The sequence below is a fragment of the Prionailurus bengalensis genome, chromosome C1, assembly GCF_016509475.1.
Source record: "Prionailurus bengalensis isolate Pbe53 chromosome C1, Fcat_Pben_1.1_paternal_pri, whole genome shotgun sequence".
Lineage (NCBI taxonomy): Eukaryota > Metazoa > Chordata > Mammalia > Carnivora > Felidae > Prionailurus > Prionailurus bengalensis.
Genome location: NC_057345.1, coordinates 72,111,347 through 72,126,155, shown reverse-complemented (window position 1 = coordinate 72,126,155; position 14,809 = coordinate 72,111,347). Strand labels below are relative to the sequence as shown.

General features: G+C 40.7%; 1 protein-coding gene across 1 annotated transcript; it reads left to right on the top strand.

Moving 5' to 3' along the window:
• The first annotated feature begins 1,691 nt into the window (after positions 1–1,691).
• On the top strand, positions 1,692–14,600 carry BCL10 (BCL10 immune signaling adaptor). The gene is made up of 3 exons (XM_043575467.1): positions 1,692–2,024; positions 9,753–10,041; positions 12,489–14,600. The coding sequence occupies exons 1-3, from the start codon at positions 1,968–1,970 to the stop codon at positions 12,842–12,844; spliced, it is 702 nt and encodes a 233-aa protein (XP_043431402.1). The 5' UTR covers positions 1,692–1,967; the 3' UTR covers positions 12,845–14,600.
• The last annotated feature ends 209 nt before the right edge of the window (positions 14,601–14,809 follow it).

The window sequence follows — 14,809 nt, the reverse complement described above, 5'->3', positions numbered from 1 at the left end:
TTCCTTCAGGTGATAACTCAAATCTCCCCTTCTCAGTGAGATCTTCGCTAACCACCGTATTTTAAATGTTACTACTCCAGCACTGAGTGCTGAGTAATGTATAGAATTGTTGAATCATTACATTCTACACCTGAAACTAATATAACACTGTATGTTAATTTTACTTGAATAAAAAAAATTAATATTACCATTCCAGACACTATCATCTGACTTTTCTGTTTTGTATTTTCTCTTAGCATTTATCATCTTCTAACATAATAAGATAACTTTACATATCATTTTTCAAGTGTCTATCTGGCCTGCCCCAAATACATGTATGCTAGAATTAAACTCCAGGAAAAAAAGAATTTTTATCTATTTTGTTCATAGCTATTTCCCCAGGACCTAGAACAGTATGTGGCATATAGTTGACGTTCAATAAATGTTTGTGAAATGAAAGCACAAATGGTTAAGTAAATTGGGTTATACCAAGATGTGGGAAGATTAAGCAATCAGATAAAATTGTACCCTACTGTGTAACAATATAGAAAAGGACATATGATGTAACCTGTTAAAAACTTATGATGCAATGTTATGTGATCAAAACTACATTGATATGGGTTTGGCAACATTGTTCTTTTCTGGTTCTTTTGTTTCCCTTCCCTTAGAGTTTTCAAGAGATGCCTGACTAGCTGTCTCAGTGGGTGGAGTATGGGACTCTCGATCTTGGTTTGTGCGTTTCAGCCTCATGCTGGGTGTAGAGTTTACTTAAAAAAGAAAAAAAAAATTGCTGGAGTTCCCAAGTTTGCCTTTGGTCCTCTTGTCATTTCTATCTACCCTCACCACTTCAAATACTATAGCTTATTTAGCATGTCGTCCAAACCACCGTCTCGGGCCCAGGCTGTTTTCAGCTTACCCACATTATTCATTACTCATGTTGTTTTGTATACACCTCTATTGGTAGTTAGATACCATTCTGGGAATAGCTATCAGTCTGTTGCATAAAAATAAGATAACTCTTCCAGGATAAGATGACCAGAACATGTTACTAAGAACTCAATAAATGGGTAATACAAAACAGTAATAAATTTTAGAGTTCATACTGTGTGCCAAGTACCTCTAAGAACTTCACATATATAGTATCATTTAATTCTCACAGCAGCCCTGTGAGAGGTGTAAGGTAGACATGTCTTTATTATACAGATGAGTAAATAAGGAAATAGGATTATAAAAAAGTAACCAAAAAGTATGCAGACGTTAAATTAAGTATTAAAGCGGGGGAGGAGGATTATGAGTGTTTTTTGTCTTTCAAAAAAGTTCTTTAACATTGTAGTTAAGCTGCGTCTGTGTGTATTGTGTACGCGTATGCGGGCGAATCTGTACGCGACCAAATAAATTAACTACTTTAGTGGGCAAACACAGCAACCGGATATTGTAGGGCAGGGTCTGGGAAAAAGGGAGGAACCCAGAGGTACAAACAGGTCGAGCCCGCCTCCACCAGTGAGCAGCCTGCCGAGGCGGGGGCGGGCGGCAGGAGGAGCAACGGGCCCCACCCACGGAAACGAGTCCTTACCGGGAGGCCAACCGGCCTCTCCTTGCAAATAGAGTGCGGGGGCTGTGGGCGGAGCCACGCCGGAAAGGATCCAGGGGCACCGATTGGCTGACGCAGAGATGGGGCGGGCTCTAAGGCTGGCCCAGCCTCGCGGAGGGGAGGGCCTGCGCGCGAGTCTCCTGGAGAGGAAGGAACCCGGCGCTAAGCGCGCTTTGAAACGTAAAAGTCTACAGCACCCTGGGCCCTAGAGGCGGAGCCGGAAGCTCTACGGGTTTCAGCACTGAGCCCCTCTGTTTTCGAAGGGGCAGCCCTCTTCCTCTAGCCCGGGGCTGCCTCCCCTCCTCCCCCTTCACCCGGAGGCCGAAGCCCCCAGCCTGGCCTGGCGGTGCTGCGGCAGCTCCCGGACCCGGAAGAAGCATTAACTCTCGTCTCCGCCATGGAGCCCACCGCGCCGTCCCTCACCGAGGAGGACTTGACAGAAGTGAAGAAGGACGTGAGTAGCATAACCTGGTCCAGATGCCGCCGAGGGCCGGGGGTCGAGGGGGGGCAGGGGCAGGCTGCGGCCCGGCGGGCAAGGAAAGCGGAAACCCGGAGTGGGAGTCCGAGTCGGAAAAGAGCCTGCGGGTCAGAGAAGCGGAAGGTCCAGACACCGCAGGACTGCTGGGAGCCCTACATCGAGGGCCTTGGTGGAAGTGATCCCCCGTGACCTGTTAATCTGCGTTTTAAATCGCTAAAAGCAGGGCTTGGGTTTCTGAAACCTTGTCCAGTGGAGCGTTTCTTCGCAGTCAGCTGTTTGCCCACTCTTCACTCTTCCTCTGGTGTTTTTTTTTTTTTTTTTTTACCCCCGCTGTACTTTGGAGCTGCGTTGTTGGGAATCGACTGCCCAGGTTCATCCTTGAGTCAGACTCCTTAGGCCGTTGGCTCAACCTGGAGCAAAGTCTGTTAAAGGATCCCAAAGCAAATATGTGAAACTCTTTTATAAAGGGGGTTGGGGGAAGCTCAACAGCTGAAAGCACAACCTGGAATTCCCCTAGTAGGCAAACGCCCACATATTTAAATTGAGGGGGGGGCGGTGTAGTCGAAAATTAATATACAGGTAAATGCTGAAAATACTCAGTACCTAAATTAGTCTCTTTTGCTTGGATGTTGCAGAACTGCACACATCTTACTACTTACTTGCAAAGAATGACTTTGTTAAGGTATTTCTTGTTCTCTTTTGCTTTTAATTGTTTTGCTATGTGAGACCTATAGGAATACCACTAAAATACTTTACATAATTTCAAATTAAAAACAGAAACTCAAAAAAAAAAAAAAACAGCCAAAACAGAAACTCAACAGAAAATGAGTTCTGGTTTAACACTGCAGTATGTATACAGAATCATCTTTGTGAACTGGACAAAACAGCAGCTGTTTAAACGTTAATCTACCTTAAATTCTTCCCCTTTCCCTCCCTTGAAAGGTTTATTACACTGAACTCGCAATTACAATTGGTATGACTCATCAGTAGAAGGAAACTGGCTATGACTGGGATTTGTGCCTTGGGTTCCTCATTCAGATATTTATGGAGCACTTACTGTATGGATAAAGTACGGTTCTTGGGCCTGGAAACAAAAAAAAAAGGACAGTCAGGCTCAGCTTTACATTCTATTTGAGATAAGACTGGGACACTGATAACTACAATACCTGAATGTTGTTTTATATAAAATTTGTGCCAGTAAAAACAGGAATGTCAAGAATTAAGCCTTCAGTGTTCCAGGTTTTTTTGTCACACACTTTGCAATGTTTCCATTTAATCTTTACAGCAGCCTCTGAGGGAAATAATTATCGTCCCCAATTTACAGCTGATTAAAAAAAAAAGGGTTGTGAGAGGTTAGGAGTGGGCATAAATATAAAACCTGTACACAATCACAGATATGAGGAGTGTCTCCCAGGTCTTTATTCATTTTTTTCCTATCAGTTCATTGATACTATCCATCTCCATGATTTCAATTTATAGCTATATCAGAAATTCATAACCTTGAGGAATCATAAATGGGTTTCGGGAAGTCTATTAAAAAAAAAGTATGTGCATATTTTTTTCTTAGAAATTTTTTCATGCTATTTTCAAAACGGTTGATGGCTTCAGAAGGTTTTAAAATTATCATACACAGGGGTGCCTGGATGGCTCAGTTGGTTAAACATCCGACTTTGGCTCAGGTCATGATCTCATAGTTTGTGAGTTCCAGCCCCACGTCGGGATCCATGCTGACAGCTCAGAGCCTGGAGCCTGCTTCAGATTCTGTGTCTCCCTCTCTCTCTCTGGCCCTTCCCTGCTCGCTTGCGCGCGCTCTCTCTCTCTCTCTCTCTCTCTCTCTCTGTCTTGATAATAAACATTTAAAAATTAAAAAAAATAAAATTATCATACACATATTTGGACTTCCTTATCTGTCAGCTCTAGGTGCTTATTTGCAAATATCTGCTGGAAATCCACTTCTTTTTTCTGCACACTCAAAAACTGAACTTTTTATTATCCCTTCCCCAAAGCTGCTTGCTGTCCCTGCTGTATTCTCTGTCTTGATGGATAGTGTACCACCACCCATCCTCCTGGAAAATCCCACTTTTTCACTGTGCTCCTTCTGTCCCCACCTCCTGCCCCCATCTAGTTCTTTACCTCATCTTTTTGGTTGAATTTAGTTCTGTTTCATAAATATGGATTACATGCTGCTGTGAAGCATGGGTGATTCTAACAATTCAAAAATTAAAAACTAAGACACAGTCCCAGTTTGAAAAGCTTGATTTCTTGGAAGGAGGGAGACGGACATAAAACGATAATCTCCAATTACAGGATAAGTGCAATGTATTTTACATTCATCTATAACACTACTTGACATTCTGATAAGTGCAAGATATACAGAGTTGAACAAAACATACCTGGTTTTTGCCTGCTTCAAACATACAGGTCGTTAGGGTTGAAAACTAATAAATATATGATTACAGATTAAGCTAAGTACTATGAAGGAGACAGGTGTTGAGACAATAGCAGGGGGGAATCTACTTGCAATAGGATGGTCAGGGAAGATTAGATTTAAATTGGCTGCTGAAGAATATGACAGAACTGGGGGAATAATTCTATTCTAGGCAGAATAGAATTTGCAAAAGACCTAAAGCAAGCAAGACCTTGATGACTTGGGGAAATTGGAAGAAGGCAGAAGGCAGCAGGTGCCCTGAGGTGAAGTAGAAAGGTGGGCTAGAGCTAGATCATAAAGGGTCTTAGAGACGGTAATCAAGTGTTAGGATTTTTTCCCCAAGTATAGTAGGGACCTATTGAAGAATTGTATTTTTAGTCTTCTTGCGTATTGTATGAACTGAGGAGAGCAGAAGTGAGAAGAGGAAAACCGGTGCGGAGATTCTTAGAATTTATATAGTTGAGAGCTAATGGGTGATTTGGATCAGGGTGAAAGCAGGGGAAATGGATGGAACAAGGGAATTCCAGATGCATTTTTGAAGTAGAAATGATATCACTTGGTGATAGATTCAGTTGAGAAAGAGAGTGGAATTAGATTGGTAAGTGAAAATGTCAAATCAGCTATTAGACCTACAAGTCTGAAGATCAGAAAGGAGATCTGAGCTAGAACTATAAATGTGGGATTGAATGAGTTCACCTAGGAAGTTGAGAGCTGGAAGGGAAAAGGGAGATCATAGGGGAGTTTTACAAAGTGAAAGGTTACAGCCACAGAGATGAGAAGGAAGCCAGGAGAGTGTGGTATTCCTCTAAAATAAGAAAAGAGTATTTTAAGGAGGGAGTGGTCAACTGTGTCCACCCTATTGAGAAGTAAGATGAAGACTGGCAAGTATCAGATTTGACAGGAGGTTACTGTAGCTGAGAAGAGTAGTGAGACAGAGTGGAAATGAATTGTGGAGTCCTGCTATATAGAAAAGTGAAATATATGCACAGGATGCTACAAGGACAGAGGAGAGGGGTGCCTAACTCCGTCTAGGGAGTTTAAGCAAAGCTTCCCGAAGGAGATGCCCACTGTGCTCAATCTTAAAGGATAAATGCGGACTTTGGGTATGAGAGGAGAAAACAAGACAAAGGTAAAAACACAATGAACTGTAGAGTGATAAACAGCAATTTTGGATAGAATATGATGTACCAGGACACATGGAGGTGGTGATAGATTAAGCTGGAGAGGTAGGCAGGATCCATACTATGAATTGCCCTGTCTGCCATTATCAAACAGCTATTATTTATTGAGTACTTACTGTGTATTGGGAACTGTGTCAAGCCTTCATATTCACTTAGTCCTTCTGAAGGTTCTGCAAGGGAAGTGTTTATCACTATTTTTTCAGTAAGGAACCCAAAGCTTAGAGGGGTTAAATAACTTACCCCAGCTCTTACAGGAGTATATGGCAGATTTAAGATCCAAACTGAAGTTGGCCTGATCCAGAGCCAAACTCGACCTCTCCACTGTTCTGCCATAGTTGAGGAACTTCATCTTTTAAGTTGGTGGAACACACTATTTTAAATTTTTACAAAATTCACTAACAGTATTTCAATATTAGTAAAATTCATATGGTACTTTTTTTCTTGAAAAACTGGAAGATCTAATAGATGTGTGAAGGAGACATTTGAGCGGGAGGAAAGAACTAGGAAGTACAGCTAGGTGTCTATTCTTTTTTTTTTTTTTTTTTTTTTTAAATTTTTTTTTTTTCAACGTTTATTTATTTTTGGGACAGAGAGAGACAGAGCATGAACGAGGGAGGGGCAGAGAGAGAGGGAGACACAGAATCGGAAACAGGCTCCAGGCTCTGAGCCATCAGCCCAGAGCCCGACGCGGGGCTCGAACTCCCGGACAGCGAGATCGTGACCTGGCTGAAGTCGGACGCTTAACCGACTGCGCCACCCAGGCGCCCCTAGGTGTCTATTCTTAATAGTCCATGCAGCATATGATAAAGACCTGAACTAAGGCAATGCTTATAATAGAGATGAAGTGAAGGAGCAGATTCAATAAAAATAAGGAGTAAATTGGCAGGACTTGGTGGATGGGTGATCAGATATGGCAAGTGAGTGAAAGACAGGAAGTCAAGGATGAGTTGAAGGTTTATTGTATGATTGGATGGGTGGTGGTACTCCCAAATTAGTTAAGAATATCAGAGGAGGGGCACCTGGCTGGTTCACTTGATTAAACATGAGACTCTTAATCTCAGCTCAGGTCTTGATCTCGGGGTTGTGAGTTCAAGCCCCGCTTTACAGTCCACACTGGGAGTGGAGCCTACTTAAAAAACAAAAAAAGAATATCAGAGGAAAGGGACAGGCAGAGGTAATAAATTTGGTTTGGGACATGTTGAATTTGAAGTACCTTTGGAGGGGCGCCTGGGTGGCTCAGTCAGTTAAGCGTCCAACTTCAGCTCAGGTCATGATCTCACGGGTGGTGGGTTCGAGCCCCGCGTCCGGCTCTGTGCTGACAGCTCAGAGCCTGGAGCCTGTTTCAGATTCTGTGTCTCCCTCTCTCTCTGCCTGTCCCCCACTCGCGCTCTGTCTCCCTCTGTCTCAAAAATAAATAAACATTAAAAAAAAATTTTTTTGGGGGGCGCCTGGGTGGCGCAGTCGGTTAAGCGTCCGACTTCAGCCAGGTCACGATCTCACGATCTTGCGGTCCATGAGTTCGAGCCCCGCGTCAGGCTCTGGGCTGATGGCTCAGAGCCTGGAGCCTGTTTCCCATTCTGTGTCTCCCTCTCTCTCTGCCCCTCCCCCGTTCATGCTCTGTCTCTCTCTGTCCCAAAAATAAATAAACGTTGAAAAAAAAAAATTTTAAAAATAAAAAAATAAAAAAATAATTTTTTTTTTTAAATGAAGTACTTTTGGAATGTCCAAGTACCTTTGGAAAGTCTTGATTGCATATACAAATTTGGGAATGATCAGCATCTAAGTGGTAAAAATGACAGCAGATGGAGTTTTTCAAGTTCAGCTTTTTTTTTTTTAATTTTTTAAAATGTTTTTATTTATTTTTGAGACAGAGGCAGAGCATGAGCAGGGGAGGGGCAGAGAGAGAGGGAGACACGGAATCCGAAGCAGGCTCCAGGCTCTGAGCTGTCCTCACAGAGCCTGACGCGGGGCTCGAACTCACTAACTGCGAGATCATGACCTGAGCTGAAGTCGGACAGCAGGCTCCAGGCTCTGAGCTGTCCTCACAGAGCCTGACGCGGGGCTCGAACTCACAAACTGCGAGATCATGACCTGAGCTGAAGTCGGACACTCAACCGACTGAGCCACCCAGGGGCCCCTTTAATTTATTTTTTTTAAGTTTGTTTTAGAGACAGTGCGGACACCAGTGGGGGAGGAGCAGAGAGAGAGGAAGAGAATCCCAAGCAGGCTCCACTCTGACAGCACAACTGTGATAGTGCAGCTTTATCTCATGGACCCTGAGCTCAGACCTGAGCCAAAATCAAGAGTCGGTCACTTAACCAACTGAGCCACCCACGTGCCCCTCGAGGAGTTCAGCTTTTAAATCTATTGTCTCCATCCCCACAGCTTAAATTCATATACTCAACATAGCTTATGTAAAATATGGCAGCAATCTTCTTATGGGTCTCCCAATTTTTGCTCCCCCCAACCCCCAGTCCTCTGCAGAAGTTTTTTTATTGCTTCTGATTTATAAACCTTTGATGACTCTTTTGGCTACAGGGAGATGTATTTTCCTCAACATGTTATAACAGTTCTTCCCTAATCTGACCTGTTTTCCTTTCCAGCTTCATTTCTCACCACCCTCACATGCACCCCTCATCCCAACTACCCTAGTCTTGTTAGTGTTTCCCTCTGTGCACCTTCATGCTACAAGTATAGCCTCTGTAAACTTCCCAGGTCTAGAGGTACAGTTAGTTGCTTACTCTCTGCTTTCCCAGTACTTGTGTTTTTGTTTTTTTTTTTTTTTTTGTTTTTTTTTTTTGTAATTCTGGGTCTTTTCACATTGTTTTATAATTACTGGCTTGAGTTTGTTATGTATTCTCCCAACTAGACCATGTGCCCTTTGCATGCAGGATCCAAGCCTTGTTCATCTTTGTATGCTCAGCACATAGCATAGTAGGTATTTAGATATACGAAATGTTTGTTGTGTGAATACATAAATGAATGTGGGAATTCAGTGGCCTGAGAACTATAGGAACCCTTCACCTAGCTTGCTTTCCTGCCACCATGTACTAGGTAGGGTATTTCTAAGATCTTCCATTCCCTTTAGCTCATCATGATACCTGTGAATCCATTTAGTCATCACTGTCTTCATCGCTAACATTTATTGACCACTTACTATTTACCAGGCACATTTCTAAGTATTTTACATGTATTTATTTCTCATAATATTCTGATGAGGAGACTGAGGCACTGAGGAGTTAACTTACCCAAGATCACATATCTAGTAAATGAAGGAGCTAGAGTATAGTCAGCAGAATCAGATTATTAATGCTATTTATTGGGACCCACATCAGTTTTCTGCTAATTAAATTTCCTGAGGGACTTCTCAGATCTAGGTCTGTTTTCTGTGATTTCCTTTTCATTTCTTTAATTCCTTCCAACATTCACTATTTCTTTAGCGTTTGCCTCCCCACCCCCACCCCTTCTGCTTTCCTTCTCCCAACTGACTCACTGAGTTAGTCTTTCCAACTGACTCCAAAGATAGATACATTATGAGTCCTTTTAGTGCAGGGTTTCTGTTGTTGTTATTATTATTGTTATTATTATTGTTACTGTTATTTTGTTTTACTCTAGGAAAATGGAAAATTAACAAACATGAGAAAGTTATAAATTATGAGACCTCACTAAGCTCTCCTCTTTGGTCCTGACTAATCTCGGATTCCTTGTTAAATGGTAACTAAAATGTATGGAAGCCTCTGCTCTCATCTGTACCCCTGAAGGTGGAGGCGCGCAGCAGACCTCCCTATTTCCACGACCCAGGCCCTCTAGATTCACCCCCTCCTCATAATAGCCTGGTCTCGGTGTGTAGGTGTGAAGATGAGATTAAAGCAGCATAGAAACTGAGCAATGCTTAGTCTAGGACCTACTTCTGTCCGCTTGGCCGTTTGTCTTAATAACATAGATCTTAGTAGGCCTGAGTTTCTTGACTTCAGTACGTTTTCTCCCACCAGTTAAGATTCTAATAATAGTCACCTAATAATCAGCCACCTATGTGATTTCCTTTGGTGTTTAAAAAAAAAACAAAAACACTGAAGCATGGTTTGTATCTTTTAGGCTTTAGAAAATTTACGTGTATACCTGTGTGAGAAAATCATAGCTGAGAGACATTTTGATCATCTACGTGCAAAAAAAATACTCAGTAGAGAAGACACTGAAGAAATTTCTTGCCGAACATCAAGTAGAAAAAGGGCTGGAAAATTACTAGACTACTTACAAGAAAACCCCAAAGGACTAGATACGCTGGTTGAATCTATTCGGCGAGAAAAAACACAGAACTTCCTGATTCAGAAGATTACAGATGAAGTGCTGAAACTTAGAAATATAAAACTAGAACATCTGAAAGGTAAACTATTTTAAGTGGCCAAGAATTCATTTAAATGTGACAATGCCTTCATTTATTTGTAATGTTTATTGAATTTTAAATTTTTATTTACTTTTGCTATTTATTTACTTTTGAAAGAGAGAGAATGTGAGTGAGCGAGGGGCAGAGAGAGAGGGAGAAAGCGAGAATCCCATGAGGTGCAGTTAGAAAGAGGAAGAGAGAGCATAGGGCCCGGAGCAGGGCTTGAGCTCACCCGGTGCGGGGCTCGAACTCATAAACTGTAAGACCATGACCTGAGCTGAAGTCGGATGCTTAACCAACTGAGCTACCCAGGTGCCCCTGACAGTGCTTTTAAAAGTAAAATACAGAGGTTCCAGGCTGGCTCAGTCAGCAGAGCACGTGACTCTTAATTTCAGAGATGTGAGTTCAAGCCCCACATTGGGTGTGGAGCCTACTTAAAATTAAAAAAAAATTTTTTTTCTTGAAAAGTACAAAACAGAAAACCCAGAAATGATCATTTTGTTTTTATTCAAAAAGTTTCAGCTTCAGAATTACATTTGATTTACATTGCTTTTACTTTTTATCATGTCATTTCACTGGAAAAGTGGACGACTATCACTCAGTGTTCTGAGTGTAATGAAATCTGAGTTCTAACTGTAATGAAATCCCGGTATATGCAGGAGCTGGTTTCTGAAGTCAGCAGAATGTCAGTTCAATCTATTCAAAAATAACCGCTGAAAATGCACATCACACACGAAGAACAATATATAGACGAAGTATTTTTATAGTAAGTCCAACTCTGATAGTTCTTCTTCCACCTGCTGGTCACAGAATGAAGTGGGTGGCATGTTTATAAGAATCATGTTATAGAAGTTATCCGTAATTTTAAATACTAGAGTCACAGTCTGGCAAGACGGGAAGGGTGTGGGAATGGAGGTTGATTAACGGCTTAGCAAATTTCACCGCCCACATGTCACCCTCACCCCGGAGTACACCCTGACCAATTGGAATACTTCATAGAATTGCCCGCACTGTTTAAATCCTCCTCTCCCCACAAACCCCATCTCTCTCTCTCTCTCCCTCTCTCTCTCTCTCTCTCTCTCTCTCTCTGTGCCTTTCTGCAGAGCACTTGAGATAAATGTGCATGTGATATAGCTCTACTCCAGCTGTTCTAGGCACTGGGGATACAGAAATGAGTAATTTAGGACTCTGCTCTTAAGAAACTCACAGTCTGTTAAGTCCATACTGGGACACACTGGAAGTCTTCCCTCCTGAGCACATTTAAGAAGATCATTTAGGGGCGCCTGGGTGGCTCAGGCAGTTGAGTGTCTGACTTCGGCTCAGGTCATGATCTCATAGTCTGTGAGTTCGAGCCCTGCATTGGACTCACTGCTGTCGGCACAGAGCCTGCTTTGGATCCTCTGTCCCTCTCTCTCTCTGCCTCTCTCTCTCTCTCTCTCTCTCTCTCTCTCTCTCTCTCTCTCTCAAAAATAAATAAACATTAAAAAAGAGAAAGAAAGAAAAGAAAATTGTTTATATAGCATGGAACAGAAATGCTGAATGTATTGTGAAGCTGAAAAGCTAGTGGGGGAAAAATGACATATAAATGTACTTTATAGACTTTGCGATTTCCCATAAAATTTGTCAACTCAGGATGTTCTGTGCCTGTAGACAGGTTAAATATTTGCTAAGCCGAACAGATAAAATTTGTTTGTGTTCATTCTTTCACCCTGAGGCTAATTGATACCTATACCCATTGGATATGGTAAAATTCTTTGATCAGAAGAGCCACTATCATTTAAACTCTAAGGTTGGGAACCAGAACATTATTTAATGTGAAGAGACCTGGGTTCTAGTTCTCACTTTCCCATGAAGTAGTTCTAGAATGCTGGGCATGACTTAACTCTTTGAGGCCTCTATTTTCTCGTCTCTGATAGTGAGAAGCTATCCCAGGGGACCTCTAAAATTCCTTCTACTTCTAACACCCTGTGACTCAGGAATCTATAATTGGTATTAACTCATAGAATTTTAGCATATGCCCTGTTTACAGTTTGTTTCTTACTGCGTTTGTGCCAGAATGCTAAAGAATATTAGTTGTGAAAGCTATTTCTTACTTTATGAAAAATTTTAGGGGCTACATAATTTTTTCCAGGTCATTCAGTAGTTAAGTATATGAGTACACAAATTAAATGTGATTTACAGCATGTCATTTAGCTTCTTTGAGATGACTTCCTTATCTAGGAAATAAAAAATAATGGTGTACTTCATGGTTGTTGGGAAAAGCAAATGAAACATGAAACGGATTATGACAGAATTTATAAACTGCTATTTAAATTTTTGGTTGTGTGGTAACCAGCTTGTAATCTTTCAAAACTTACAAGATGGGTATGGGCTGGAGTTTTTTTTGTATGTTTGTTTTGTTTTGTTTTAGTGACTTTTTCATTTACATCTGAATAATTTTATTGTAGGACTGAAATGTAGCAGCTGTGAGCCTTTTCCAGATGGCGCCACAAACAACTTCTGTAGAACAAATTCAGATGAGAGTAATTTCTCTGAAAAACTGAGAGCATCCACTGTCATATACCATCCGGAAGGAGAATCTAGCACAGCCCCCTTTTTTTCTACGGAGTCTTCCTTGAATTTGCCTGTTCTAGAAGTGGGCAGAACTGACAACCCCACCTTCTCTTCAACTACGCTTCCCAGACCTGGGGACCCTGGGGCCCCGCCTTTGCCGCCGGAGCTGCAGTTAGAAGGAGGAGGAACTTGTGCAAACTCTAGTGAGATGTTTCTTCCCTTACGATCACGTGCTCTTTCGCGTCAGTGACTGAGATTACAGCCTTCTAATTTTTTTTTAATAATGACAAAAAATATTTGAAAGGATATGAATCTTTTTATAGAATTGCTATAATGACTTAACATTTGATATGCGTCTTTTCAAATGCAATGGAAGCATACTTTGTAAATAGAGTCTTTTAGAATAAAAGAAGCATACTTTTAGATAGCTAAAGAAAATCATGTTGATCATGTAATTTTCAGTGTTTTCTGTTCTTTCCATTTTTGAGGTATCTTGAGTGTGTTCACATTTTTTATGTTTTAAGACTAACAGAGAACATTGCTCTGTTTGAGAGTAGAGTCTCAGGCTGGGAATAATGTCTCAGTGCAGTTGTGCTAGAAATTTTCGAGGTCTAATAGTCCTTTCCAATTCTTCAGTAAATTTTCAGATTAAGCTATTTCTGGATGGAATAAAGCCAATCACTGACAGGAAAACTGCCAGTGTACTGAAAAGAATCTCTTTCCCACTCAGTTGGTCTTAGGGACACTTACAGAGTCCCCTTTTTTTTTTTTTTTTTTTTTAATTATTTTATTTTATTTTTGAGAGGGAGAGACAGAGCACCAGCAGGAGAGGGGCAGAGAGAGAGGGAGACACAGAATCAGAAGCAGGCTCCAGGCTCCGAGCTGTCAGCACAGAGCTCGACATTGGGCTCGAACTCACAAACCCGTGAGATCACAACCTGAGCCGAAGTCAGATGCTCAACTGACTGAGCCACCCAGGCACCCCACAGAGTCCCCTTCTAATGTGGGGTGATATCAGAGAGAAATGTTGAGGTTGGAACCACCAAAGATCTCAATTTGCCAAAATACATTTCTTACTCACCTTACTAATAGTACCTTCTTAGGATTTTCACAGTCTTTGCTTATCATTTTAATTCCTACATAAAAATCTTGACAGAAGCCTGCTATTGCATATAATTTGATGAGATTTAAAAACGTTTTTCTGTGCTTTTCATTCGCTTTTAATGAAGACCACTATACAAGTTGAAATAACTAGGACAGTGTGTGTGTGTGTGTGTGTGTGTGTGTGTGTGTGACAGTTCTGTCTTTAATATTGTTTGGAACAAGTGGCCATTAGCCTTATCTGTCTTTTTGTTACATAACAAAGTTTGACTAATTTTACACCTTTATAAATTTTATGCTGTCACTATTTTTATTTAAATTATAATTCTATTTTCCTGATTATATGTCTCATATATTTCCATTACTTTCAAAAAGCAGAGATGGAATATGCTATTAACAATAAAAGGTTTTAAATTGTAGTGCAGATGTTTTGGAAGTTTCAAGTATTTCATTAGGAAATAAATACCTAAAATACTTTTTTATATATGCCAGTTTTTATACACACATTACTTCAGGTTGTGAGATCAAGTTGCATTTCTGGATAGACCAATGAATTTATCAGTCATGAAGAAGATTGGCATATTGGCTTTAAAATTTTTTTCAAGCCTGGATGATTTTTGTAGTGTAACATTTTCTAAGGATTATAGGGAAACATCTCACCTTCAGCAAGGCATAATAGTAACATTACATTTGAAGAAATCTCTTTAAAAAGCAGAAGCAGACTTTTCATTCATTAATGAAAATAAAAATTTGATATGTGGTTACTTTTTAAAATTTAAGTAGAATTTACTCAGATCGAAAAAATTTGGATATGCTGTATCACCTACATTTATGGTTTATAACACTGAGTTTTCTTTCAGACTGTTAACTATAAAGATAATAAAATTAATGTTTTAACAAACCTAGCCTTTTGGGCTTTCTGAATCCTGTGATGTCAATTTTCTTTTCTTCAGACACTGAAAACCACCTATTGCCATAAATGTATAAATTAGAATGACAGATTGGACAGGTTGATGAATGCAGCAATGACAAAGTTACTTTTTACAGATACCATATTATCACTTCATACAAAGACAACAATTCTGAGCTCACTTTTTAATTTTTTTTTTTAATT

Coding starts and splice junctions, on each gene's coding strand:
- BCL10 (XM_043575467.1), top strand. CDS start 1,968: ATGGAGCCCACCGCGCCGTCCCTCACCGAGGAGGACTTGACAGAAGTG. Junction 2,025..9,752: donor TGACAGAAGTGAAGAAGGAC/GTGAGTAGCATA, acceptor TGTATCTTTTAG/GCTTTAGAAAATTTACGTGT. Junction 10,042..12,488: donor AAAACTAGAACATCTGAAAG/GTAAACTATTTT, acceptor ATTTTATTGTAG/GACTGAAATGTAGCAGCTGT.